The 27991-nt window shown below is 40.4% G+C and overlaps 2 protein-coding genes and 1 long non-coding RNA gene across 6 annotated transcripts in view; 1 reads left to right on the top strand and 2 right to left on the bottom strand.

Annotated features, from left to right (window-relative positions):
* The window catches only part of prdm11 (PR domain containing 11), a 362582-nt gene that overhangs the window by 96449 nt on the left and 238142 nt on the right, over nucleotides 1–27991 (top strand). The gene's annotated exons all lie outside the window — the stretch shown is intronic.
* snx22 (sorting nexin 22) lies at nucleotides 2–27867 on the bottom strand. 3 transcript variants are annotated; one of them, XM_035790500.2, is made up of 7 exons: nucleotides 27567–27867; nucleotides 10889–10972; nucleotides 10502–10606; nucleotides 9277–9371; nucleotides 7064–7096; nucleotides 2274–2341; nucleotides 2–683 (listed from the first exon to the last, which is right to left on the bottom strand). In XM_035790500.2, the coding sequence occupies exons 1-7, from the start codon at nucleotides 27624–27626 to the stop codon at nucleotides 550–552; spliced, it is 579 nt and encodes a 192-aa protein (XP_035646393.1). In that variant the 5' UTR covers nucleotides 27627–27867; the 3' UTR covers nucleotides 2–549. The 3 variants fall into 3 exon arrangements, with proteins under 3 accessions (XP_035646393.1, XP_035646392.1, XP_052321349.1); XM_035790499.2 differs by lacking the exon at nucleotides 27567–27867 and adding an exon at nucleotides 21680–21979; XM_052465389.1 differs by lacking the exons at nucleotides 7064–7096; nucleotides 27567–27867 and adding exons at nucleotides 2805–2837; nucleotides 21680–21979.
* On the bottom strand, nucleotides 4270–6460 carry LOC127908186 (uncharacterized). Its single transcript, XR_008066238.1, has 2 exons — nucleotides 5987–6460; nucleotides 4270–4945 (listed from the first exon to the last, which is right to left on the bottom strand). It is a non-coding gene; the product is annotated as an uncharacterized LOC127908186 (long non-coding RNA).

Raw genomic sequence — 27991 nt, 5'->3', positions numbered from 1 at the left:
GCATGTTTAGGAATATTTTTTATTCTGTACAGGCTTCTTTCTTTTCACTCTTTCAATTAGGTTAGTATTAGTCATTAAACTCTTAACGGGTTTAAAGTCACCATTGGCCACATGAGGAAATCTCTGAGCGGTTTCCTTCCTCAGAGTTAGGAAGGACGCTTGTATCTTTGATACACCATCCTAAGTGTAATTAATAACTTCCCCATGCTCAAAGGGACATTCAATAGGTGTCCTTCCTAGCAAACCATTGGAAAACCTCCCTGGTCTTTGTGGTTGAATCTGTGTTTGAAATTCACTGCTCGACTGAGGGACCTTACAGATGTGTGGGGTACAGAGATGGCGTTGTCATTTAAAAAAAAAAAAAACATGTTAAACACTATTTATTATTGCAAGCACCCAGAGTAACAAACATGTTCTATTGTATGGTACTATACAAGCAAATGGGCCTCCATTGGTTGCTGATTCAGACATGACATTCATCCAAATTACTATCAAGGCCATTTTAAAAATCCACAGATCCGAGTGTCAGGACTTCTGCATGGGCTGCCACTATATAGAGGGAATCGCTGGAGCCAGACTGGGTCTCTCTGGGAGGCTGGGTTTTGTGCAGGCTGTGAAGCTGACACGGATGTCTCGGGGGTACAAGCCCTGCAGGACCCCATCCGTGACGATGTCCGGCAGATCTGTTGGAATAGATTAGAAGTTCAATACCATGGTTGCCGACTAGATTAGTTGCACGCCATATGTGAATAGCTGATACCGCCTGTCCTGGCATTGTGAGACCTGGCAGGCAACTGCAATGTACACTGAGGCCGAGTGGATGCGGCTATTTCAGCCACACCCGTTGCTGACAGGTGTATTAAAAAAATCAAGCACACATTGGTAGGAGACTCAACCGTACTGAAGAGCTCAGTGACTTTAAAATGTGGCACCGTCATGTCCCAACCAGTCAAATTTCTGCCCTGCTAGAGCTGCCCCAGTCAACTGTAAGTGCCGTTATTGCGAAATGGAAATGTATAGGAGCAACAACAACTCACCCGCAAAGTGGTAGGCCACACAAGCTCATAGAAAGGGACCGCCGAGTGTGTAAAAATTGTCTGTCTGTTGCAACACAGTTTCAAACTGCCACTGGAAGAAACGTCAGCATAATAGCTGTTCGTCGGGAGCTTCATAAAATGGGATTCCATGGCTGAGCAGCCGCACACAAGCCTAAAATCATCATGCGCAATGCCAAGCGTCAGATGGAGTGGTGTAAAGCTTGCCGCCATTGCACTCTGGAGCGAGGAATCACCCTTCACTATCTGGTAGTCCAAGTAACGAATCTGGGTTTGGTGGATGGCAGGTGAACGCTACCTGTCCAAATGCATAGTGCCAATTAAAGTTTGGTGGAGGAGAAATAATGGTCTGGGGCGGTTTTTCATGGTTTGGGGTAGGCTCCTTAGTTACAGTGAAGGTACATTTTAACGCTACAGCACATGATATTCTAGACGATTCTGTGCTTCCAACTTTGTGGCAGCATTTTGGGGAAGGCCTTTTCCTGTTTCAGCATGACAATGCCCCCGTGCACAAAGCGAGGTCCAAACAGAACTGGTTTGTTGAGATTGGTGTGATAGAACTTGACTGGCCTGTACAGAGCCCTGACCTCAACCGCATTGAACACCTTTGGGGTGAATTGGAATGCCTGCTGCGAGCCAGAGGCCTAATCGCTCAACATCGGTGACCTACCTCCCTAATGCTTGTGGCTGAATGGAAGTAAGTCCCCGCAGCAATGTTCCAACATCAAGTGGAAGCCTTCCCAGAAGAGTGGAGGCTGTTATAGCAGCAAAGGGGGAGACCAACTCCATATTAATACCCATGATTTTGAAATGAGATGTTCGACGATCAGCAGGTGTCCACATACATTTGTCCATATACTGTATTTGATCTGGAACACGACCAATAACTAAAACATCAACAAAAATACTTAAGTACAGGCCATTTAGCGGAGAAAGCTTTCAGCAAGCTCTTTAAAAAAGGGAGACCATCCTGAGGAAACATTAACAGTGAGCTGGATGTTACTGGCAATGATGGTAGAAAGTGTGGTGATCTCAAAAGGAGGATATAGGCTCTCAGCCACGGGTGGGCAGTTCTAAATATACAGTATAGGTCCATTATCATTTCTACTTACTCTCTACCTAGTTTTAGACACTCAAGTGTAAGCTCCCCCCCTTTTAATCGTCTGGGTGGTCTAAGGATCTCCAACAGCCATACGACAATGCGGAAGCCTGCCGTACCTGAGGGGGACTCCAGGAGATAGGGGTCACGACAGAATCCCACCACACGCTGATGCTGCAGCTGACAGCTGAGGGACAAGAGACCACTGGGTGAGTCGAAGAGCTGAATGAGCAAAATGTTAATACAATATAGATGTGTGCGTTGCAATATGGAGCGTAACTGTTTGCCGATTTCAGCATTCTAAATTGAGATTATACATGTACTTTTCTTATGCATAAATTTAATTAGCATATTTTCGTATGGCATTTACACTTGCCCTCTGCTCTGCATGCCCAAACCCTCATAAGCTAGACCTTCTCACTTTGCCCCCCCCCATGCCAATCCACCAGGACAACCAATCCACCAGGACAACTGATGAAGATGAATCAGGTGTGCTAGTGTTAGAATAGATCATCGTGGAACTTCAGAGGGTCCCGAGCCCGAGAATAAACCCGAGGCCCGGTTCGGAAACCAAAGCACAGGGGGACATGTACTGTATGGCATACAGGCAGAATACACATGGCTGTTCATAAGATAAAAGGGAAACTCACCCATATCCCTGAGGGTCACTATCATCAAATGATCTGAAATGATGAGGAAACCACTGTTTTTATTACAACCTATTATTTGCCCATGTTAAACAATATACACAGAGTATACTAAACATTAGGAACACCTTCCTAATATTGAGTTGTGCTCCCAGCCTCAATTTTGTTGGGTCATGAACTCTACAAGGTGTCTAAAGCGTTCCACAGGGATGCTGGCCCATGTTGGCTCCAATGTGTCACACAGTTGTGTCAAGTTGGCTGGGTGTCCTTTCGGTGGTGGACCATTCTTGATAGACACAGGAAACTGTTGAGCGTGAAAAACCTGGCAGTGTTGAAGTTCTTGACACAAACCGGTGCGCCTGGCACCTACTACCATACCCTGTTCAAAAACTCTTGTATCTTTTGTCTTGCCCATTCACCATCTGAATGGCACACACACAATACATGTCTCAATTGTCTCAAGGCTTTAAAAAAAAAAATCCTTCTTTAACCCGTCTCCTCCCCTTCATCTACACTGATTGAATTGGATTTAACACATGACATCAATAAGGGATCATAGCTTTGAACTGGTCAGTCTCATGTAAAGAGCAGGTGTTCTTAATGTTTTGTACAATGTGTGTATATTGGCTACATATAACATGACTGAATTCAACAGAGGGTCTCTACATTTTCAATTGCACAACACTGCAGCGCATAAGGTGGTCCGGGGCCTTTAGAAAGTATGTATTCCCAACCCTTGAAGTTTTCCACATTTTGTTGTTATAAAGTGTGATTAAAATATAGTTAATTGTATTTTTTGTCAACTATATACACAAAATACTCTGTCAAAGTGAAAGAAACTATTTTAAATTTTATAAAAATTATTTTGGAAAATAAAATGCTAATATATCTTGATTAGATAAGTATTCAACCCTATGAGGCAATTCAAGTTAGAATCAACTTTAAGTTTCGAAGAGCTTTGCACGCCTGGATTGTACAATATTTGCCCATTATTCTTTTCAAAATTCTTCAAGCTCGGTCAAGTTGGTTGTTGATCCTTGCTAGACAGCCATGTTCAAGTCATGCCATAGACTTAAGCAGATTTAAGTAAAAATGCTATCTAGGCCACTCAGGAACATTCAATGTCGTCTTTGTAAGCAACTCCAGTGTATATTTGGCCTTGTGTTTTAAGTAATTGTTCTGCTGAAAGGTGAATTTGTCTCCCAGTATCTGACGGGCAGCAGACAAACAAGTTCCTCTAGGATTTTGCCTATGCTTAGCTTTATTCCATTTATTTTTATCCTAAAAAAAAAACTCCCTAGTCCTTGATGTTGATAAGCATATCCATATGATGATGCAGATACCACCATGCATGAAAATATGAAGAGTGGTACTCTTGTCATGTGTTGGATTTCCCCCTAGACAAAAAGTGAATTTCTTTGCCACATTTTTTACAGTATTACATTAGTGCCATATTGCAAAAAGGATGCATGTTTAGGAATATTTTTTATTCTGTACAGGCTTCTTTCTTTTCACTCTTTCAATTAGGTTAGTATTAGTCATTAAACTCTTAACGGGTTTAAAGTCACCATTGGCCACATGAGGAAATCTCTGAGCGGTTTCCTTCCTCAGAGTTAGGAAGGACGCTTGTATCTTTGATACACCATCCTAAGTGTAATTAATAACTTCCCCATGCTCAAAGGGACATTCAATAGGTGTCCTTCCTAGCAAACCATTGGAAAACCTCCCTGGTCTTTGTGGTTGAATCTGTGTTTGAAATTCACTGCTCGACTGAGGGACCTTACAGATGTGTGGGGTACAGAGATGGCGTTGTCATTTAAAAAAAACATGTTAAACACTATTTATTATTGCAAGCACCCAGAGTAACAAACATGTTCTATTGTATGGTACTATACAAGCAAATGGGCCTCCATTGGTTGCTGATTCAGACATGACATTCATCCAAATTACTATCAAGGCCATTTTAAAAATCCACAGATCCGAGTGTCAGGACTTCTGCATGGGCTGCCACTATATAGAGGGAATCGCTGGAGCCAGACTGGGTCTCTCTGGGAGGCTGGGTTTTGTGCAGGCTGTGAAGCTGACACGGATGTCTCGGGGGTACAAGCCCTGCAGGACCCCATCCGTGACGATGTCCGGCAGATCTGTTGGAATAGATTAGAAGTTCAATACCATGGTTGCCGACTAGATTAGTTGCACGCCATATGTGAATAGCTGATACCGCCTGTCCTGGCATTGTGAGACCTGGCAGGCAACTGCAATGTACACTGAGGCCGAGTGGATGCGGCTATTTCAGCCACACCCGTTGCTGACAGGTGTATTAAAAAATCAAGCACACATTGGTAGGAGACTCAACCGTACTGAAGAGCTCAGTGACTTTAAAATGTGGCACCGTCATGTCCCAACCAGTCAAATTTCTGCCCTGCTAGAGCTGCCCCAGTCAACTGTAAGTGCCGTTATTGCGAAATGGAAATGTATAGGAGCAACAACAACTCACCCGCAAAGTGGTAGGCCACACAAGCTCATAGAAAGGGACCGCCGAGTGTGTAAAAATTGTCTGTCTGTTGCAACACAGTTTCAAACTGCCACTGGAAGAAACGTCAGCATAATAGCTGTTCGTCGGGAGCTTCATAAAATGGGATTCCATGGCTGAGCAGCCGCACACAAGCCTAAAATCATCATGCGCAATGCCAAGCGTCAGATGGAGTGGTGTAAAGCTTGCCGCCATTGCACTCTGGAGCGAGGAATCACCCTTCACTATCTGGTAGTCCAAGTAACGAATCTGGGTTTGGTGGATGGCAGGTGAACGCTACCTGTCCAAATGCATAGTGCCAACTAAAGTTTGGTGGAGGAGAAATAATGGTCTGGGGCGGTTTTTCATGGTTTGGGGTAGGCTCCTTAGTTACAGTGAAGGTACATTTTAACGCTACAGCACATGATATTCTAGACGATTCTGTGCTTCCAACTTTGTGGCAGCATTTTGGGGAAGGCCTTTTCCTGTTTCAGCATGACAATGCCCCCGTGCACAAAGCGAGGTCCAAACAGAACTGGTTTGTTGAGATTGGTGTGATAGAACTTGACTGGCCTGTACAGAGCCCTGACCTCAACCGCATTGAACACCTTTGGGGTGAATTGGAATGCCTGCTGCGAGCCAGAGGCCTAATCGCTCAACATCGGTGACCTACCTCCCTAATGCTTGTGGCTGAATGGAAGTAAGTCCCCGCAGCAATGTTCCAACATCAAGTGGAAGCCTTCCCAGAAGAGTGGAGGCTGTTATAGCAGCAAAGGGGGAGACCAACTCCATATTAATACCCATGATTTTGAAATGAGATGTTCGACGATCAGCAGGTGTCCACATACATTTGTCCATATACTGTATTTGATCTGGAACACGACCAATAACTAAAACATCAACAAAAATACTTAAGTACAGGCCATTTAGCGGAGAAAGCTTTCAGCAAGCTCTTTAAAAAAGGGAGACCATCCTGAGGAAACATTAACAGTGAGCTGGATGTTACTGGCAATGATGGTAGAAAGTGTGGTGATCTCAAAAGGAGGATATAGGCTCTCAGCCACGGGTGGGCAGTTCTAAATATACAGTATAGGTCCATTATCATTTCTACTTACTCTCTACCTAGTTTTAGACACTCAAGTGTAAGCTCCCCTTTTAATCGTCTGGGTGGTCTAAGGATCTCCAACAGCCATACGACAATGCGGAAGCCTGCCGTACCTGAGGGGGGACTCCAGGAGATAGGGGTCACGACAGAATCCCACCACACGCTGATGCTGCAGCTGACAGCTGAGGGACAAGAGACCACTGGGTGAGTCGAAGAGCTGAATGAGCAAAATGTTAATACAATATAGATGTGTGCGTTGCAATATGGAGCGTAACTGTTTGCCGATTTCAGCATTCTAAATTGAGATTATACATGTACTTTTCTTATGCATAAATTTAATTAGCATATTTTTGTATGGCATTTACACTTGCCCTCTGCTCTGCATGCCCAAACCCTCATAAGCTAGACCTTCTCACTTTGCCCCCCCCCATGCCAATCCACCAGGACAACCAATCCACCAGGACAACTGATGAAGATGAATCAGGTGTGCTAGTGTTAGAATAGATCATCGTGGAACTTCAGAGGGTCCCGAGCCCGAGAATAAACCCGAGGCCCGGTTCGGAAACCAAAGCACAGGGGGACATGTACTGTATGGCATACAGGCAGAATACACATGGCTGTTCATAAGATAAAAGGGAAACTCACCCATATCCCTGAGGGTCACTATCATCAAATGATCTGAAATGATGAGGAAACCACTGTTTTTATTACAACCTATTATTTGCCCATGTTAAACAATATACACAGAGTATACTAAACATTAGGAACACCTTCCTAATATTGAGTTGTGCTCCCAGCCTCAATTTTGTTGGGTCATGAACTCTACAAGGTGTCTAAAGCGTTCCACAGGGATGCTGGCCCATGTTGGCTCCAATGTGTCACACAGTTGTGTCAAGTTGGCTGGGTGTCCTTTCGGTGGTGGACCATTCTTGATAGACACAGGAAACTGTTGAGCGTGAAAACCTGGCAGTGTTGAAGTTCTTGACACAAACCGGTGCGCCTGGCACCTACTACCATACCCTGTTCAAAAACTCTTGTATCTTTTGTCTTGCCCATTCACCATCTGAATGGCACACACACAATACATGTCTCAATTGTCTCAAGGCTTTAAAAAAAAAAAAAAAATCCTTCTTTAACCCGTCTCCTCCCCTTCATCTACACTGATTGAATTGGATTTAACACATGACATCAATAAGGGATCATAGCTTTGAACTGGTCAGTCTCATGTAAAGAGCAGGTGTTCTTAATGTTTTGTACAATGTGTGTATATTGGCTACATATAACATGACTGAATTCAACAGAGGGTCTCTACATTTTCAATTGCACAACACTGCAGCGCATAAGGTGGTCCGGGGCCTTTAGAAAGTATTCCCAACCCTTGAAGTTTGACATTTTGTTGTTATAAAGTGGGATTAAAATAGAGTTAATTGTATTTGTTTTTGTCAACTACATACACAAAATACTCTGTCAAAGTGAAAGACAAACTATTTTTAATTTTTTTAAAAATTATTTTGGAAAATAAAATGCTAATATATCTTGATTAGATAAGTATTCAACCCTGAGGCAATACAAGTTAGAATCAACTTTGATTACGTTTCGAAGAGCTTTGCACGCCTGGATTGTACAATATTTGCCCATTATTCTTTTCAAAATTATTCAAGCTCGGTCAAGTTGGTTGTTGATCCTTGCTAGACAGCCATGTTCAAGTCATGCCATAGACTTAAGCAGATTTAAGTAAAAATGCTATCTAGGCCACTCAGGAACATTCAATGTCGTCTTTGTAAGCAACTCCAGTGTATATTTGGCCTTGTGTTTTAAGTAATTGTTCTGCTGAAAGGTGAATTTGTCTCCCAGTATCTGACGGGAAGCAGACAAACAAGTTCCTCTAGGATTTTGCCTATGCTTAGCTTTATTCCATTTATTTGTATCCTAAAAAAAACCTCCCTCGTCCTTGATGTTGATAAGCATATCCATATGATGATGCAGATACCACCATGCTTGAAAATATGAAGAGTGGTACTCTTGTCATGTGTTGGATTTCCCCCTAGACAAAGTGAATTTCTTTGCCACATTTTTTACAGTATTACATTAGTGCCATATTGCAAAAAGGATGCATGTTTTGGAATATTTTTTATTCTGTACAGGCTTTCTTTTCACTCTTTCAATTAGGTTAGTATTAGTCATTAAACTCTTAACGGGTTTAAAGTCACCATTGGCCACATGAGGAAATCTCTGAGCGGTTTCCTTCCTCAGAGTTAGGAAGGACGCTTGTATCTTTGATACACCATCCTAAGTGTAATTAATAACTTCCCCATGCTCAAAGGGACATTCAATAGGTGTCCTTCCTAGCAAACCATTGGAAAACCTCCCTGGTCTTGGTGGTTGAATCTGTGTTTGAAATTCACTGCTCGACTGAGGGACCTTACAGATGTGTGGGGTACAGAGATGGCGTTGTCATTTAAAAAAACATGTTAAACACCATTTATTATTGCACACAAGAGTCCATGCAACTTGTGACTTATTTAGGCTTGCCATAACAACACGGGTTGAATACTTTAAAAAAATATATATATATTTTGTTCATTTATTTGTAAACATTTCTAAAAACACAATTCATTTTGACATGGGGTATAGTGTGTAGATCATTGACACAAAAAAAATCAAAGGGTGTAAATATTTTGAAGGCACTGGTATACCTCAGATATCATAAAATCTTGACCGACATCAGATTCTCCTTTCCTAGCCACACACACACGTCATATTCAATATACTTCTTTTTCTGTCTGATAACTTTATTGAAGTGAACCTGATGTGAGTAGCTGGTTGAAGTGAGGGGACAGAGGCAGGCAGGTACATACTCAAGGCTGCTTATTTTGTTCCCAGAGTGGAAATGTTTCACATGCAGGAAGTCCAGCAGCACCTGAGGGACTTCTTCATACTGGTAAATTATATCCTACAGAGAGAGGCCAGTAGAAAATACAAAAAAAATGGTTTTGATCACACACACAGTCTAAAATTGGATTAGTAACTATTATTGAAAATGTCAACTATCCCAGGCTGCAATCCAGCGGGGCTACTGCAAGCATCAGGTAATGCCCATACGGGACACAGTCCCTCAGTCATACCTAAATATTTGATGTCAATTCCTACCCGAATATAGTTTCAAAGTCCTAATATGGCACGTACAATATATTCATTACATTTCATACGTGAATGTGGTAACTGAACATGGTATGTAATTAATATATGTCGTCCTCCTAACTGAATAAAGTAAATATGGTAACACTTCACTTGACACCCGGCGTCATAATATGGTCATGACAGCTGAAATAACTTGTCAGAACACTGTCATGACATCTATTTAGACCTGTTGTGACATATATTGCAATATTTTATGGCTGGTTATGACACCTACATAAGAGTGTCAGAACCCACAAAGCCTACCACACGAGGCAAAACATTCCATTTCACCACAGCCTACTTGTTAATTAACAGTATATTTATGTTCTATAAAATGTTCAGAAATTGACCATATTAAAACATCATTGTAACGGAGCACAAATTTCAGGAGCAGGACGAGACACCGTCTTTTGGACTGATGACTGACATAAGGGCGTGTACGTGATAGGCCTATCTGGCTTAAATGATTTTGACGGTCATAATGCTTCTCGACGAGGGGTCATAAAGTTTATTTTCTTAGTCCAAGTAAAGTGGCACAGGACGGTCATAATGCTTCACGATAGTGTCAACGTGTATTTTCTGCAAGTTACTTAAAATATGCTGAAAAAAAATGAAAAAACACCATGACCGTAAACAGAATTCATTACAACAAAGGACTTAAGAAACAAACTTTTAAAACGAAAGGAAACTGCTTGGCTGGGGAAAAAAACCACATTGGAATAAACGTGGATTTTGACAATCTTATGTGGGTGTCATAACCAGCCATAAAATAACACAATATAGGTCACAACATGTTTAAATATATTGGCCATGACAGTGTTATGACCATATTATGACACCTTATGTCAGCTGTTATGACGTTGGGTGTCAAGTAAAGTGTTACATGTATTCACGCTATTCTACCTGAATGTAGTCCTCCAGCTGCTGCCTCCTCTGCTCAAGAGGCTTGGTTCTCAGATGGGTGCTCCTCTTGCTGGGGAAGTCTGGGGGATGCAGAATCTTCTTCAGCTATGGAGGCAGGAGGAAACTGTAAATTACATTACGGGGATGGGCCTGTAATGGCTTAATGTCCGTCATGCATGCAACAACAACTAAGCCCGTTGCATTGCGACCATCATTTGCATGTTTCAAGCAGGGAAATGTAAGCATATTTGTGGAGCAGTTAGCCATTGGTTTGTATGGCAACAGAGTGGAGTATACTGTGTAAAAAATATGGTATTAAAAATCATTCAGATATGGTATAATTCTGGTGTTAAGTAAGGGGAGGCAGAGAGTCAGCAATTGTTTTACCTTTCTGTGCAGGGTCTGGAATTCACTGTGTCTTCTGAGCACAAAGTGTTTCCTTCCATTGAACAATATCTCAACTCTGAAGAGCTAGAAAAGAGCAGAGCATAGCTTTGCGCTATTACACTGGTTTTCTGGAAAGGAGTATCAAGAGAATTATGTTTGCTTGTCATCGGACACAAACATTTATGTACAAAAGGTAAAGTCTTTCCATTCACATAAGAGTTTGCCTTTCTAAAAGATGGGACTTGACGTTCTCCAATTATGCCTGTTTCGTGTCCAGTGTAATGCAGTCAGATATCCAGCAGGGGAAGGAAGAGGCCTGTTGGCAATAAACAGCAGCTTTTGCTTGAGGAATTGGACCAAGTGTGCGTCCCAATATCTCCTTTCTCCTGCAGTGTGAACTCGTTCACACAAATGGTTGGTGCGGACATAGGCTTGTGGGAGTTCCCACCATATTTCTTATACTAGTAATTTCCTATCAAAATCAGTGAAGGGGTCAAATGCAGTCTTGGGAAGCAGGAGAGACAATTGGGACATTACACAGGAGCACTTGCCTAGACCTGACCAGTCAACAGGCAGGGCAAACAACTAGATGTACAGAAATCGCTTTTCCTTTAAGTTTGTGGCAAAACACGCAAAGTGTAGTGTATAGAATCATTGTATCATCTAAACCGGTGATAGACCAAAAATATAGTTTTTTCAGCATTTTGAAGCTGGTGTACAAAATTGAAAGTATAAAAGGGGGAAAAAATAAACTTAAGAACAGAATGCAGAGACAATTCGCACATAGAACATATCTACTGCTTCTTAGACTCGTTTTTAAATGAGAATCACAGATATCGCTCTCAAATTTCTATGTGCATTTGGTCGGGTCGACAAAAAAAAAGTTACATATTATAGCTTTATGTGGTCAAAAACAACTCAGCTATACATGTATTACTGCTCACAAGAAAAGCAACACAGATATCCTAGAATGACCATAACCCTAGGTAAAAAGGACAACCTGTGGAAATGTTCTTTCTTAAAGTCATTCTATAGCTTGCTGAATGGGATGACACATCCGCTACACACCTGCACATCCTTAGCAATCAGTCATTTGGAGGACAGATAACTGGCAGAATGCAGCCAAAGGACAGGAGTTGCAGGATCAGTATTGTTTTTATAGCCCAAGTGCACTGTCCACATTTGTTATGCTTGGAAAATAGCACTGATAGTACACAAATTATTGTAGGCTGCTTTCTTGTACATTACAACAAATCAAACAAGGGCAGCAATGAAATGCTTCCTTTTCCAGTGAAGCTCCAGTGTGTGCCGTGGTAGTTAATAAGAAGGCTTATTTGGATAAATGGCAACGCTGCCGGCTGTATAGACGTGGCAGCTAGCTGATAATCATCTGGACAAATACACATGAGAATACACCCGTCACACAAAACTGAGGTTAATGACAAGTACAAAAGTGGCCATCCTTTGGTCTTCCCCGCTTTCTAAAATAAAATAAAAAAAACAGGGACATCTTCTCCAAATTGGTCTGAAACCAACTTAACAATAATACATAAATAGCCACTGACATAAAAGAGAGCGGGATAGACTTTCACAAATATGAATAGAAGGGACTCTGTGTAAACATGACAAGGTGTGGTGAACAATGAATGACAAAAATTCTAGCCTACATTTCCAGCAAGCTATTATCTAAGTATTCCTTTGAAGTTGTAGACTTAAAGTTGGAGCTTCAGGACATGCTGTTTAGAATCCAGTATTCAGGGTCATGTTCATAAGGGCATGCAGCAGAAAACAATCCAGGTAGACCCTCCCCATTTGAGTCTGTTTCCTTATATTTAGTGCCAAATGAACATGACCCAGGACAGAGAGTCATCCTGACATGGGGATTAGCTGAGTCATGCAGTTGATCCACACTTTTTTTTGTTGGTCACGTTAAATATAGCTGACTGGCTACATTCAGGCTATAATTAAAGGCCCATGCCCCCCTTTCCACCTAAACTCATCTCTCAGGGGTTGATCCAGAGTGATTGCTACAAGGACCATTTTGCCACCCTATAACTGATTTAAAGCTATATTTTAAAATCTATGAACTAGTCTACAACCATCCAACACAATAAAACAAATAAACTGTACATTAAAGAGTTTACCTTTTTGGTATTTATTCTTGACCTAAAAATACATCTGGTCCTTAATTATTCGCAACTGGCTGAGCACTCGCTCTGTTACATTCGAAAGAGGGCTGACCCTAAATCAGCAGTGACTCGAGCGGTTAGCCTAGTACAGTACTTAACTCCTCTCTCAGCAAACAGTCATTTTGAGTGTCTGTAGCCTGGTCCCAGATGTGTCTGTGCTGTCTTGCCATGTACCAACTCTGGCAAGAGAGCACAGACCGATCTGGTACCAGGCTAGCTGTTCAAAGAAGGCACATGGCCTCCATATTCCTGGGTTGCCCAGGCGACTCGCGACTCAGTGGACCGATGGGGCTGGAGCCATGTCATCACATACCAATGATGGTCCGAAACAGATGACCCTCAATCCATGGATGAATGAGCTCTCAGAGCAGGAGGGCTGTGGCCATTATCCAGGCAGCCACTGGATCTAACATGGATCCTCATGAGCAGAATAATCATCCATCCTTTACTAATTATCATACTGGTAAAATCATTATAAATTATTTTTATAGAGTTACCATACTCTGCAATCAGTGCCCACTGCCCAGAGTATATATTTGAGTAGAGGTCGACCGATTAATCAGAATGGCCGATTAATTAGTACCGATTTCAAGACCATCAGAAATTGGTATTTTTGGATGCCGATTTTGCCGACTTTATTTAACGAGGCAAGTCAGTTAAGAACACATTCTTATTTTCAATGACGGCCTAGGAACGGTGGGTTAACTGCCTTGTTCAGGGGAAGAAGAACGAAAGATTTTTACCTTGTCAGCTCAGGGATTCAATCTTGCAACCTTACAGTTAACTAGTCCAACGCTCTAACCACCTGCCTCACAAGGAGCCTGCCTGTTACGCGAATGCAGTAAGAAGCCAAGGTAAGTTGCTAGCTAGCATTAAACTTCTCATAAAAGACAGTCAATCAATCATAATCACTAGTTATAACTACATATGGCTGAAGATATTACTAGTTTATCTAGCGTATCCTTCGTTGCATATAATCGATGATTCGCGAAAAAGGACTGTCGTTGCTCCAACATGTACCTAACCATAAACATCAATGCCTTTCTTAAAATCAATACACAGAAGTATATATTTTTAAACCTGCATATTTAACTAAAAGAAAGGTTAGCAGGCAATATTAACCAGGTGAAATTGTGTCACTTCTCTTACGTTCAATGCACGCAGAGTCAGGGTATATGCAACAGTTTGGGCCGCCTGGCTCTTTGCAAACTAATTTGCCAGAATTTTACGTAATTATGACATAACATTGAAGGTTGTGCAATGTAACAGCAATATTTAGACTTAGGGATGCCATCCATTAGATAAAATACGTAACTGTTCCGTATTTCACTGAAAGAATAAACCTTTTGTTTTCGAAATGATAGTTTCCGGATTCGACCATATTAATGACCTAAGGTCCGTATTTCTGTGTGTTATTATGTTATAATTAAATCTATGATTTGATAGAGCGATGGTTGGCACCAGCAGTCTCATAAGCATTCATTCAAACAGCACTTCCGTGCGTTTTGCCAGCAGCTCTTCGCAATGCTTCAAGCATTGCGCTGTTTATAACTTCAAGCCTATCAACTCCCGAGATTAGGCTGGTGTAACCAATGTGAAATGGCTAGCTAGTTAGCAGGGTGCGCGCTAATAGCGTTTCAAACGTCACTCGTTCTGAGACTTGGAGTAGTTGTTCCCCTGGCTCTGCATGGGTAACGCTGCTTCGAGGGTGGCTGTTGTCGATGTGTTCCTGGTTCGAGCCCAGGTAGCGGCGAGGAGATGGACGGAAGCTATATTGTTACTATAAGAACATCCAATAGTCAAAGGTATATGAAATACAAATTGTATAGAGAGAAATAGTCCTATAATTTCTATATTAACTACAACCTAAAACTTCTTACCTGGGAATATTGAAGATTCATGTTAAAAAGGAACCACCAGCTTTCATATGTTCTCATGTTCTGAGTAAGGAACTTAAAGCGTTAGCTTTCTTACATGGCACATATTGCACTTTTACTTTCTTCTCCAACACTTTGTTTTTGCATTATTTATTTGAGGATAAATTGATTTTATTTATGTATTATATTACATTTAAACAAGTGTTCATTCAGTATTGTTGTAATTGTCATTATTACAAATAAATCAAATTTTAAAAAAAGTCAGATTAATCGGTATCGGCTTTTTTTTTTGGGGGGGTCCTCCAATAAATCGGTATCGGCGTTGAAAAAAAAAAAATCATAATCGGTCGACCTCTACATTTGAGATGTTACAAGATTACTGTTTACATAATACAAGATTATTACCCGGACGATACATACTTTTGACCATCACCAAAACTGTGATTAATGGTTATTTAGTGACAAAGATATGTGACTGACTGTTCATGAGCTTTAAAAGTAACCAATTCCTCTCAATTACACACAAATGTACCTTTCCTGAAGTTGCGGTTCTTCCCGCTATGGCGGAACTCACTGGTTTAGTCAGTTCCACAAAGTCAAGTATCACAATGAACAACAAGTACCTGCTTCTGCTCAATGTTCAGCCTGCTTCACTAACCTGCAAAGTCAGTCTCAAACCTCAGCGCCTATTTCATATGAAATAACTCCCCCAGCCTACGCATGCACACCTTGTGCTTCTTCATTCGTTTACCAAATTACTGTTCAGGACAAGAAGCACATAATTTAACTGATTGAGTTACATCTGCCCAAAAAGGTACTTCCTGTCAAAGAAAAGAGTCTTTGTCTGCTCACTCGAGACTGGTAAACAAGTTTTTTTAAAACAGCTCATCCACTTTTGATGCTTTAACTCGTTAATTTCAATTAACAAAATGTCACTATATGTTCCCCATGCAATTATATGTCTACAGATGAGCTGATGGTACATTCACTCAGTCCGTGGGGATATATGAGAGTACAGAGATCGTCTTCCTAATGAACTGATGACAATTTTTCCATATTGGGTCTCTTTGTTCTTGAAGCCATACAGCCGGTTTACAGACAGAACTCCAGCCATCCTCTCTTTCTCGCCATCCCGTCAATGGTCACCCTTCCATCACAGAGCTTTCATTGTTGTGGGTGTGCAGATAGGGCTAGTTCCACCTGCAAACCCCTGGCACAGAGGGGCCCGTTGGCCCCTCCTTACATAACACAGCAGAAGGCTCAGGGTGGAACACGCAGCACCCCAAATCAGACAGGTAACAGACAAGCAAAACCCTTTTCACACTACTCAGCCGAGCTCATCCAAGGTTTGCTGAACTGGCCTGGATACGCATGCACCATACTAGCTTGAACCCTGTTTGAAAGGGCAATGTACTGTATGTGCATAGAAAATATACAAGCCAGCACAGAATAGTTTGGGTCGGCATGTTGGTGTGAAAGGGATATGAGTGGACCACTTCTTGAACCCCACTCTATTTCAAGAAATGGATAATTGACTATGCCCCTCTGCTTGTTTAAAAGAAGACTGGCAACAGCTATATTATCAGACTAGCTAAGGGTCAGCTCAGCCCACTTTTAGCTTCCCAAGCAATATTAGTCTCATGCTGGAAAGGAGTAGACAATGTGAAAATAACATATCCAAGCCTGCACATAAAGTGCTGTTCAGGTTGGCACAATAGTGTGTACACACACACACCAAAAGCTCAAGAGTGACTCGAAGCAGAATTATGTGTCAGTCAAAAATGACTTCAGTCTTACTTTTGTTGATCATAGAGGCAGCCAAGTTAGTCATCCTGTTAAGACTACAGCTGCTGTGGGATGTGTAACGTGAACCCATTTTTCAACTGGGTCATGGGTTTGATTCCAGCCGTGGCAACCAATAAGGAAAAGTATACAATTACTGCTTTGGAAAAAAGTATCTGCTAAATGGCATACAATGAGTGTACAAAACATAAATAACACCTTCCTAATATTGAGTAGCACCCCCTCTTTTGCCCTCAGAACAGCCTCAATTCGTTGGGGAATGGACTCTACAAGGTGTCGACAGCGTTCCACAGGGATGTTGGCCCATGTTGACGCCAATGCTTCCCACAGTTGTGTCAAGTTGGCTGGATGTCACTTGGGTGGTGGACCATTCTTGATACACAAACAGTTGCGCCTGGAACCTACTACCATACCACGTTCAAAGGCTCTTCAACACTTTGTCTTGCCCATTCACCCTCTGAACGGCACACACACAATCCATGTCTCAAGGCTTAAAAATCCTTCTTCAACCCGCCTCCTCCCCTTCAGCTACACTGATTAAAGTGGATTTAACAAGTGACATCTAACTTGGATTTAACAAGTGGGATCATAGCTTTCACCTCATCCATCTATTTCATGGAAAGAGCAGGTGCTCATAATGTTCTGTATTCTTTGTGTATATTGGCAACATATAACATGACTGAATTTACTGGCTCAAAGTTCAGAGACTTGGGCAAAGGGTTTCCTTTTGCTTGTTTTTACAGTGAAATTAGATCTTTTCACATCAGATATTTTTATGAAAAAAAGACCAGAATTGGGCTGCCTGTGTAGATGCAACCCAACAAGCAGACAGCTCTCAAGCCAACAAGCAGACAGCTCTCAAGCCAACAAGCAGACAGCTCTCAAGCCAACAAGCAGACAGCTCTCAAGCCAACAAGCAGACAGCTCTCAAGCCAACAAGCAGACAGCTCTCAAGCCAACAAGCAGACAGCTCTCAAGCCAACAAGCAGACAGCTCTCAAGCCAACAGCTCTCAAGCCAACAGCTCTCAAGCCAACAGCTCTCAAGCCAACAGCTCTCAACCAAAACCGGTTGTAAATGACTTCAGACATTGTTTGGGGGTTTTCACTGTCAAAAACAAAAAACTTCTTGCCCAAGTCCATGAACTTTGTGCCAGTATATTCAGTCATATTATATGTATCCTATATAAGCCATTTTGGGGATTATTTTATCCAAAGCGATCAGAATTGGGCTGCCTGTGTAAATGCAGACAAAAAGTGCACTCAAGTCCCCAGTGCTAGGTAGGTGCAAAAAGTGCTGTCAACACCAACTTTTCTACTGGCAACTGTCATTCCGGCAGCTAGGTGTAGTCAGTGGTGTAAAGTAACTAAGTACAAATACTTTGAAGTACCATTTAAGTATCTGTACTTGACTATTTATATTTTTTACTCCACTACATTCCTAAAGAAAAATGTTGTTTTTACTCCCATACATTTTCCCTGACACCCAAAAGTACCCGTTACATTTTGAATGCTTAGCAGGACAGAAACATTGTCAAATTATTAATAGATAATTAATAGATTAATAGATTAATATCAATAGAACACGTAAAATCGACAGAAGAACAATCGAGGAGAGATTAATCAAGGAAAACTGAAAACGAACTAGGTTTCCCTTTTTATCTGTGGATTAATTGTCGGAGTAGAGAAGCCACGATTTTGTGTGACTCAAAATGGGTTAAAATTCTACAAGGTTTCAGCAAAAAAAAGGACCATATGCATTTGAGCTAAAATAACAACCAAATATTATTCTCCCAAGTCAAATTAGCAAGCTAGCTAAATGTCAATGAATGTTTTGAGTGTGTTTTGACTAGAGGGCGACCAATTATGATTTTTCAACACGATACCGATTATTGGAGGACCAAAAAATAGCCGATACCGATTAATTAATATATATATAATAATGACAATTACAACAATACAGAATGAACACTTATTTTAACTTAATATAATACATAAATCAAATATATTTAGTCTCAAATAAATAATGAAACCTGTTAAATTTGGTTTAAATAATGCAAAACCACAGTGTTGGAGAAGTAAAAGTGCAATACGTGCCATGTAAAAAAGCTAGCGTTTAAGTTCCTTGCTCAGAACATGAGAACATATGAAAGCTGGTGGTTCAATATTCCCAGTTCTTCATTAAGAAGTTTTAGCTTGTAGTTATTAAAGGAATTATGACACGTCTACTATTTATCTCTATACCATTTGTATTTCATATACCTTTGGCTATTGGATGTTCTTACAGGCACTTTAGTATTGCCAGCCTAATCTCGAGAATTGATAGGCTTGAAGTCATAAACAGTATTGTGATTCAAGCATTGCTAAGAGCTGCTGGCAAACACAGTAAAGTGCAGTAAAGTGCTGTTTGAATGAATGCTTACGAGCTTGCTGCTGCCTACTGCTCAGTCAGACTGCTCTATTAAATCATAGACTTAATTATAAAAAACACAGAAATATGAGCCGTAGGTCATTAATATGGTCAAATCCGGAAACTATAATTTAGAAAACAAAACGTTTATTCTTTCAGTGAAATAAGGAACCTTTCTGTATTTCATCAAACGGGTGGCAACCCTAAGTAAAGTGCTGTTTGAACCGAGAGACTGAAAAACAGCTTCTCTCTCAAGGCCATCAGACTGTTAAACAGCTGCTGCCAACACACTGACTCAACTCCAGCCACTTTAATAATGGGAATTGATGGAAATTGATGTAAAATACATCACTAGCCACTTTAAACAATGCTACTTAATATAATGTTTACATACCCTACATTATTCATCTCATATGTATATGTATATACTGTACTCTAACATCTACTGCATCTTTATGTAATACATGTATCACTAGCCACTTTAAACAATGCTACTTAATATAATGTTTACATACCCTACATTACTCATCTCATATGTATATACTGTACTCTATACCATCTACTGCATCTTGCCTATTCCGTTCTGTACCATCACTCATTAATATCTTTATGTATATATTCTTTATCCCTTTACACTTGTGTGTATAAGGTAGTAGTTTTGGAATTGTTAGGTTAGATTACTCGTTGGTTATTACTGCATTGTCGGAACTAGAAGCACAAGCATTTCGCTACACTCGCATTAACATCTGCAACCATGTGTATGTGACAAATACATTTGATTTGAGTCTAAGTACTTCAATGTTATGTCATAATTATGTTAAATTCTGGCAAATTAGTTCACAACGAGCCAGGCGGCCCAAACTGTTGCATATACCCTGACTCTGCTTGCACTGAATGCAAGAGAAGTGACAATTTCCCTAGTTAATATTGCCTGCTAACATGATTTTTTTAAAAACTGAACATGCAGGTAAAACATGTTATACTTCTGTGTATTGATTTTAAGAAAGGCATTGATGTTTATGGTTAGGTACATTTGTGCAACGATCGCGCTTTTTTCACTAATGTGCTTCCGTTAAATCATCACCCGTTTGGCGAAGTTGAAGTAGGCTGTGATTCGATGATAAATTAACAGGCACCGCATTGTTATATGCAACGCAGGACAAGCTAGTTCACCTAGTAATATCATCAACCATGTGTAGTTAACTAGTGATTATGTGAAGATTGATTGTTTTTTTTACAAGTTAAATTTAATGCTGGCTAGCAACTTACCTTGGCTCCTTAGCCACAAGGTCATTTTGACGCTGCACTCGAGTAACAGGTGGTCAGCCTGCCATGCAGTTTCCTCGTGGATTGCAATGTAATCGGCCATAATCGCTGTCCAAAAAGGCTGATTACCGATTAAAATGAAAACTTGAAATCGGACCCAATTACAAATAGACCATGCCAATTAATTGGCCGACCTCTAGTTTTGACATTAATTAATATAGTTGGTTTTGGTATTTTAACCTGCGTGTCATGTATGCTTCTGGAAGGCATAGACAAAATCAACATGCGCACAATGACTCACGAGCAGAGCCAGTTGTCAGTATGTGATCTGGCGGACTCACTAAACAAATTATTTGTAAATTGTGTTGGTGTGTGCCCCTGGCAGTGGCGATTTTAGCATGTAAATCTTGGTGTGGCAAACCCCCAAAAAAAAAAAAAACTGTTATAAAGATGTGGGGTTCAAAACAGGTGGGGCTCAGTCCCACCTGCCCTAAATGATGGGTCCTGGCAATCCGTAATTTCAAAAACGAATTCATGCTGTCTTGTCTACTTAACAAGGAATGTGAAATGATTCATAGCATGTATTGTTGATACTTACGTATATTTAAAACGAAATACATTTTGAATTCTACTCAAGTTCTATTTTACTGGGTGACTTTCGCTTGAGTCGTTTTCTATTAAGGCATCTTTACTTTTATTCAAGTAGAACGATTGGGTACTATTTCCACCACTGAGTGTAGCCTGTGTTTATGGCAACTGTCCTCTAAAAAAGATTGGGTGCTTGGGCTTCCTTTTGTTTGGCATGCAAACTGCAATACTTCTGTGTTGATGTGTCTCTTTTTCAAATGAGGCTCAGGGCTTTCAAATTATATTTTAAGGGAAAGTGGGAGAAAGCTGCCACAGACAACTGAAGCTTTTCACAATTGTGTAATAAAGGACACGAGGGCACCAATGATTCACAAAATGATAGAAATTATATAATAAACGCTATATACATCTATGGAATAGGTGCCCTTCTAGCTTGCCTGGTGCAAAGGAATGGCGCGGCAGCCGGCACGAACAGCAAACCAAGGACCAATGGAATATCGCCTATCCAAGCAGTAAAAAAATATACTTTTAAAAATCTTATATGTGCAACAAAATGTGCATGACAAGTTGTGGGAAAACATAAGAGAATGCCTTAAAATAAGTTTTGAACCTTACTGTACCACACATATCCAGATACTTTTTAAGCCTACAACAGTTTACCTTTCTCAATTTCCCCGACTCGTCTACCTCTCGCTCCAGCGACGGAATCGATACCTCAATCATAGGGGAATCTTCAGCCATTCATCGGACTTTTCTGAGCGCAAACTGTCCAATTGCCTTCCTTCTACTGAGTGGTGCTGCGGCTTTTCTGTCTTCAATCTTTAATAATGTCCCCTTCTAAACATTCGGGGAAAATCCAGGTAAGAGAACATAAAGCGATAATGGCCAACGTGACAATATCAACTCGGTTACCGTAAATTCAGGGCAACGTTTGAGACGCTCTCCAATGCTCCTCCCACAAACTATTTGGAGAATCTGTGCACCCCATCTAAAATGCCCTACGTTAAAAGGAAAAAACGACATCCATGTGTTGATTCAAATGTTTCGTGTTACACAGGGCATTAATTCAATAGCCATAATGCCAAAACAACATTAATTTACATGGTGTTCGGGAATAAATGGTTTGACAGATTACATATAGATTCGTCTCTTGATGAGGTAGGGCTATTCTGCCTTTGTAAGAAAGACAATAATGAAAGATTCGGACTATGAAGTTCTATTTGGAATAAAAAAATCAATAAATGAGTTGGTCACATATAATTGATGTTTAGATGGTTCTTCGTCTGGCTGTGAAGTTAGATTTCAAAAATACATGTTTTTAAACTATAAAGTTCTATCTGCATAAACCCATTTGAACATGGCACTATATGACTATAAGGTTATATCTGCAATCCAATCACCAGCCTAAACAAATACAGATGCAAATACAAATACAGACGTCTTTGCCAATAGAGTACTACAGTAGTCATAATACCCATTAAACCTAGTGCTCAAACAAAGAAATGGTTCCAATAGTTTTTCCACCATTTATTTTTTCCAATAGGGTATTTTTTAGAGGATTACACTGGAATGACGTTTTGATAACCATGTAAATCACTCAATAATATATTCACCAATATTTACCCCCGAAATGAAATGCTAATTTGGCTATCATAAAGAACTAACAATGCCATGATGATGAAAATGCCGAATCGAGGCAAAGCTAAGAATCTCTGGATTAACGTTAGATACATGTAGTAATGAACAAAATGGCTGCATTTCTTTAAGTGGACAATTTTGTGAACGGTCTTGTGCAAGTTAGCATAGGTGTCAGAAAGCGATGACGCTCAGGAGTTTACAGGGAGTTTGTAGTCTTGCATGATGTCTACGTTGATGCTAATTAGCATTTTCTAATCTGAGCATAAATAGAGCCAAATATATTGATAAATCACCTTGTCCGAGAGATTTACACAGCCGTTATTTTAAGTGTTTCTAAAATCCCCTAAGGGAAAAATGAATGGTGAAAAAACAATTGGAGCCAATTCCCTCTTTGACCGCTAGGTTTTATGGTTATGACACCTCCATTGCGGTAAATCATAAACCCTGCCTATTTCTACAATTTATTTTCTTATAGATGCACTATGCAGAAATCACTCATCACTCATGATGGAAGGCAAAAAAATTTTTTAACTACACTTTCAAAAATTACATTTACATTACAAAAATCTTAGTGTATGATTTTGGATCGTTGTTCAGAGATGACAGTAATTAGTCTTAATTTCTTAATGTATTGGATTATGTGTTCTGACTCTTATATTGGTAAAATAGTGTTATTCTATCATGTATGTATTCAAATAGATACAGTTTTCTTAACGGAACATGTCTAATTCAGAAGTGTCAGATAAAACCTCATGGCTGAACCCAGATTGTCATTTCAGAGCTTTAAGGTTCTATCTGCGATTGCACCCCCCTAAAAATGTTTTTTATTTTTTTATTTTTTTTTACAAATGTCTCAGGAGTTTGATACTCTGCACTTTAGGTACCTTTAAGACCTTAATTGGTTATGAAAGATAAATTCACTACAAATCAGTTCTGAGATCTTCCCAAGGTCATTTCATAGGCTACACACACACACACACACTTTCTAATGTGAAACAATATACTTATTGAGGATTGTGGAAATAACATGGTTACCTGACCAAACACGAATTTGCATATTTACACAAGTCCAATGACAATTTTTTCTATGTATAGAAAATGATAAATGAGAATCACATGGTGTGACATGATATCCTGTGACTTCCTCATTCATGTATTCCTCTGCTGACTTGGCCTTATTCAATCCAAGCAGGAAATAATGCTCACATAAGCAACTCTGAGGAACAAGGCATTGTGCTGCGCTATACACTTGGTTAACCAGAAAAAAACAGAAGGCTAGAGTACAGTAGGAACAAAGATAACATTAGCTGTATGCACACAACTACTGCAGTAGAAGTCACAGCATCAGCAAAGTAAAAAAACAGCACAAAAAGAAAGTTAGTCTCAGCTATGTGGTCATTGGCCATGTGACGCCGGGCTTTGTATAATGGTCAATCTGATCTGTTTGGAGCTTCTGAAAACATACACTAATTCAAATAATATATTCTAAAATACTTTATTTCACCAGAGTTCTGAGAAAAGTTGTCCTTGAGGTGACAGTGGCTGTAAAAATAAATTAAGTTAAAAGAAACAAGGCAAGGTTCCCGTAAAAAGATTTACAGTGAAGAACTATAAACCCACAAGTCATTGTTGGGAAATAATTTACCCTCAGCTTTTGTAAGACATTTTACCTACCAAGGTCTTGTTTAGACTTGACCTGAGGTGAGTGAAAGGGAAAGTTGGAGGAAAGGTATTTCTCCACCTGAATTCGTCAGCTAGCTCCGTCAACAACCTCAGGGGGTTTCTGTATGTGCATAACCCTAACCCTAATGTGATGTTGGCAGATTAGTTGCAAAGATAGACCGACATCAACAAAACTACTCCTACAGTAAGTCTAGTTTTAGCAATTCAACCTAAAAGCAAAAGGACATTGAGGCTAAAGAGGAGTTTATAAAAGGAATGTGACTAAAAACATAAGCAACAGTGAAAGTGTGAGGGCTTCAAACCAAGGATCAGTTCCCTACTAGTGTCTCAGAGTAGGGTGTGTGAGCCTGAGGGCAATATAATAGCTTTATACACATCCTCTAATAGGTTAAAAGGCCCAATGCAGTCAAAAATGAGATTTTACCTTGTTTTATATACACGGAGTGTACAAAACATTAGGAATATGAGACTGAAATCTATGATCCCTTATTGATGTCACCTGTTGAGCTGTCAGTTGTAGTAGAGATGTTCTGTTGAGGAGGCAAGAAAGAGGTTTCGATGTGGACAAGTGGAATATTTTCACAAGGAGTCGTTTAATTGGTTTTCAGAGGAGAAACGGAAGAGAGGAAGAAGAGGTTGAAGAGTGAGGGAGGCAGAGCTCGAGTCTTTATCTGTTGAAGACGGTGGAAAAGAGGGAGGCGCGTCGAAGAAGATTGGTGTCAAGTGCAAACAGAGTGAGGGGTACGCCAGACCGAGTTCTGGAGGTGAAATGGAAGTGAGTGAAGTGAGGTGGAAGGTATAGTGAAAAGCTCGGAGTCCGATCCTGGCATCGATAGACATGTTAAAGGAGAATCTCGTACAGTAGGAGCAACATTTTTGGAGAAAGTGGATCCATTTGTGGTTTCAGGGTGGGTGGGCAAGGAGTTGGATGCTGTTGAATCAGTGAAGGTAACCTGTAGTGGTCATGTGATATGTTTTTTTTCTTCTGCCCAGATGGAGCAGGCGTCACGCAACTTTGGTCAACATCCGTTTCTTGTTTTGCGCTTAGGAATAGGGCACTACTGAAATGAGTGATTGATTTCTGGTCTAATGTTAATTGTGGAGGTGGAGCAATTGAATTTTAAGATTGGCGTTCGTGACACCTGCCGTTTGATGCAACGCAGACCCGGTTGGTGAAGTAAGAGTCACAGTCAGTCATTTTGAGTTAGTGTCTTTTACCAATAAAGTCATGTTAGAATATATCAGTTTCTGTTAGAGCTTTTCTGCTGAATCCACAGCAGTGTCTCAGGTGCAACATTTATGGACAGGTTACAGTAGTGTGTAGGAGGGAGATTCCAAGATGTGGGAAGTGTTCAGGATGGCATAGGACAGAGGATCATGTAGTTTCGATGGATACAGTTGTGTGTGCCAACTGTACGGGGTGTCCGGTGCGAAAGAGGCAGGTTGAAGTGGCCAGAGTAGTGCAGAAGTTGTCGTATGCTGAGGCAGTGAAGAAAGTAGAGGAGGATGGGTCAAGGGTGAGGGATCCTGAGAGGATCCCTGTGGGTAGTAGATCTGTGCCAGCACAGAGGGATAGGCCAACGAGTGATATATATACTTCACTAACGTTGGCTTCTTAGCGTTCATAGCAATGGTTATCAACTGTACTGCAGAAATCACTGAAAATAGATGTTGGCAGCTGCAGAGAAGTACATTTGACTTTAGAAGATTTACAAGGTGTGTTGAGCGGTGGTGTCCCGTCCTCCCAGGCCATTGGCGTGGTGCAGGAACAGAAAGTCAAAGTAGTTTTTGTTTTCACAAAAATGTTTTTGTATCAAAGTATAATGGATTTATATTATATTCCAGTTGGGGGCAGTAATGCAACATATTGGATGCCAACCGCTATTAAACATTGATGTCACCCATTAAATCCACTCCAATCAGAGTAGATGAATGGGAGGAAACAGGTTAAATATATATATTTTTAAGCCTTGAGACATGGATTGTGTATGTGTGCCATTCAGTGGGTAAATGGGCAAGACACGATTTAAGTGCATTTGAACGAGATAAGGTAGTAGGGGCCAGGCACACTGGTCTCAAGAATTGAAATGCTACTGGGTTTTTCCACACACAACAGTTTCCTGTGTGTTAATCAAGAATGGTCCACCACCCAAAGGACATCCAGCCAACGTGGCACAAATGTGGGAAGCATCGGAGTCAACATGGACCAGCATCCCTGTGGAACGCTTTCGACACCTTGTAGAGTCCATGCCCGAAGATTTGAGAATGTGGTGAGGACAAAAGTGGGTGCAACTCAATATTAGGAAGGCGTTCCTAATGTTTTGTACACTCAGTGTATATTTTCACAGAGGTTGGAATAATACTGTGAAAATGCCTTTTTAAAATGTAAGAGCTGTTTGAAAACTTGGATGGAGCTTTTGGACTGCCTGGAGACATCACCATGTGCTAAATTAGTTAGACCAATAAGAGTTCCAAACATCTCTGCCAATAACAGCTACTCAGACCACTTTCAGACAGTCCTAGGAAAATTATTGCTTGAGAAAAGGTTTTAAATTAAAATGGTCAAAAGCAATCACAGAAAGGTACTTAATTGTTACCCAGATAGTATTTGATGAAGAGTAGAATTGGACCTTTAAGACAGAACACGTGGGCCAATGCTTTACCACAGGAAAGTAGCCTTTTATTAGTATTGCACATGGAGGGGGCGTATAAATAACGGGTAATTTGACGACTTTTTTAAATATTTTTCTTCAAACAACTTTATTTCCCATAATTTACGGCAGTTTAAAAAAAACTATGGTGTCAGCTGCCAACGAGAATTAAACGTCCCCATTTAGGTATCATCTGTTGTGTAGCCATTACCGCAATTGAGTTTAAGAAGAAAAAAAACATGCTAATCCGAAATAGAGAAATGTATGTTAGAAGTGGGATCGATTAATAGGGCTGTCATAACAAAATGATAATTTATTTGACAGCAGCATTGAGTGTTGGAAATTAGTCGCCTTATATGTAAAAGTATAACGTTGATTTATATCTGCCTTAACCAAGACCTGTCTCTCTCCTTAAAGTGGCAATACAACAATGGAAGAAACGGGTGTGTATTGGCCTATGGCTTACATAAACAGATAGAAGAAAGTTCTCTCGGTATATTGTATGCTCTAAAATAAAATGCATCCCAACACGTTAGAAGAAGCATTTGAATTGCACTATAGAAGGGTTAGCTCACGTCAAACGATGCGCACGCTTCAAATGGGGCTTGTGGAGAATCGTAGGTGGCTCGTTTCATCTTGTTCTTGATACCATGTCTTGAGGTATTTTGACGTTACGTATATGCTAGATAGCTAACCAACAACTAACGATGGATTTGAGTGCTCATCGTGAAAATGTATTCGTTTTCAATAAACATTGAAGACAAAATAAAAGTTTACATGTCAATCTAAGCCAACCCCATCTGTTTTGCGCCATAGCTGCGCACGCGTCATTTTGTTGCTTAACAATCAGACTCTAGCATCCTCCCAGGTGGATTACTACAATTATGATTTGGGCATCTTTAATCTTAACAGGTGTTGTTTGACCCAAGCGTCTCGAGGACCATGTTCTTAGACTAATTGATAAGCACTGAAAAATAGACTTAGTCATATGTAGATAGCC

Source organism: Oncorhynchus keta, chromosome 17 (assembly GCF_023373465.1).
Source record: "Oncorhynchus keta strain PuntledgeMale-10-30-2019 chromosome 17, Oket_V2, whole genome shotgun sequence".
Lineage (NCBI taxonomy): Eukaryota > Metazoa > Chordata > Actinopteri > Salmoniformes > Salmonidae > Oncorhynchus > Oncorhynchus keta.
Note: the sequence above shows the minus strand (reverse complement) of the source record. Positions and strands in the feature narration are given on the sequence as shown.

Bases quoted from the DNA above. Each gene is read 5' to 3' on its own strand.
- snx22 (XM_035790499.2), bottom strand. From the start codon at position 21,760: ATGGCTGAAGATTCCCCTATGATTGAGGTATCGATTCCGTCGCTGGAG. The intron at 10,973-21,679 runs GTAAACTGTTGT...GCTCTTTTCTAG, and splicing joins AGTCGGGGAAATTGAGAAAG to CTCTTCAGAGTTGAGATATT. The intron at 7,097-9,276 runs GTATGTACCTGC...TCATCATTTCAG, and splicing joins AACAAAATAAGCAGCCTTGA to ATCATTTGATGATAGTGACC.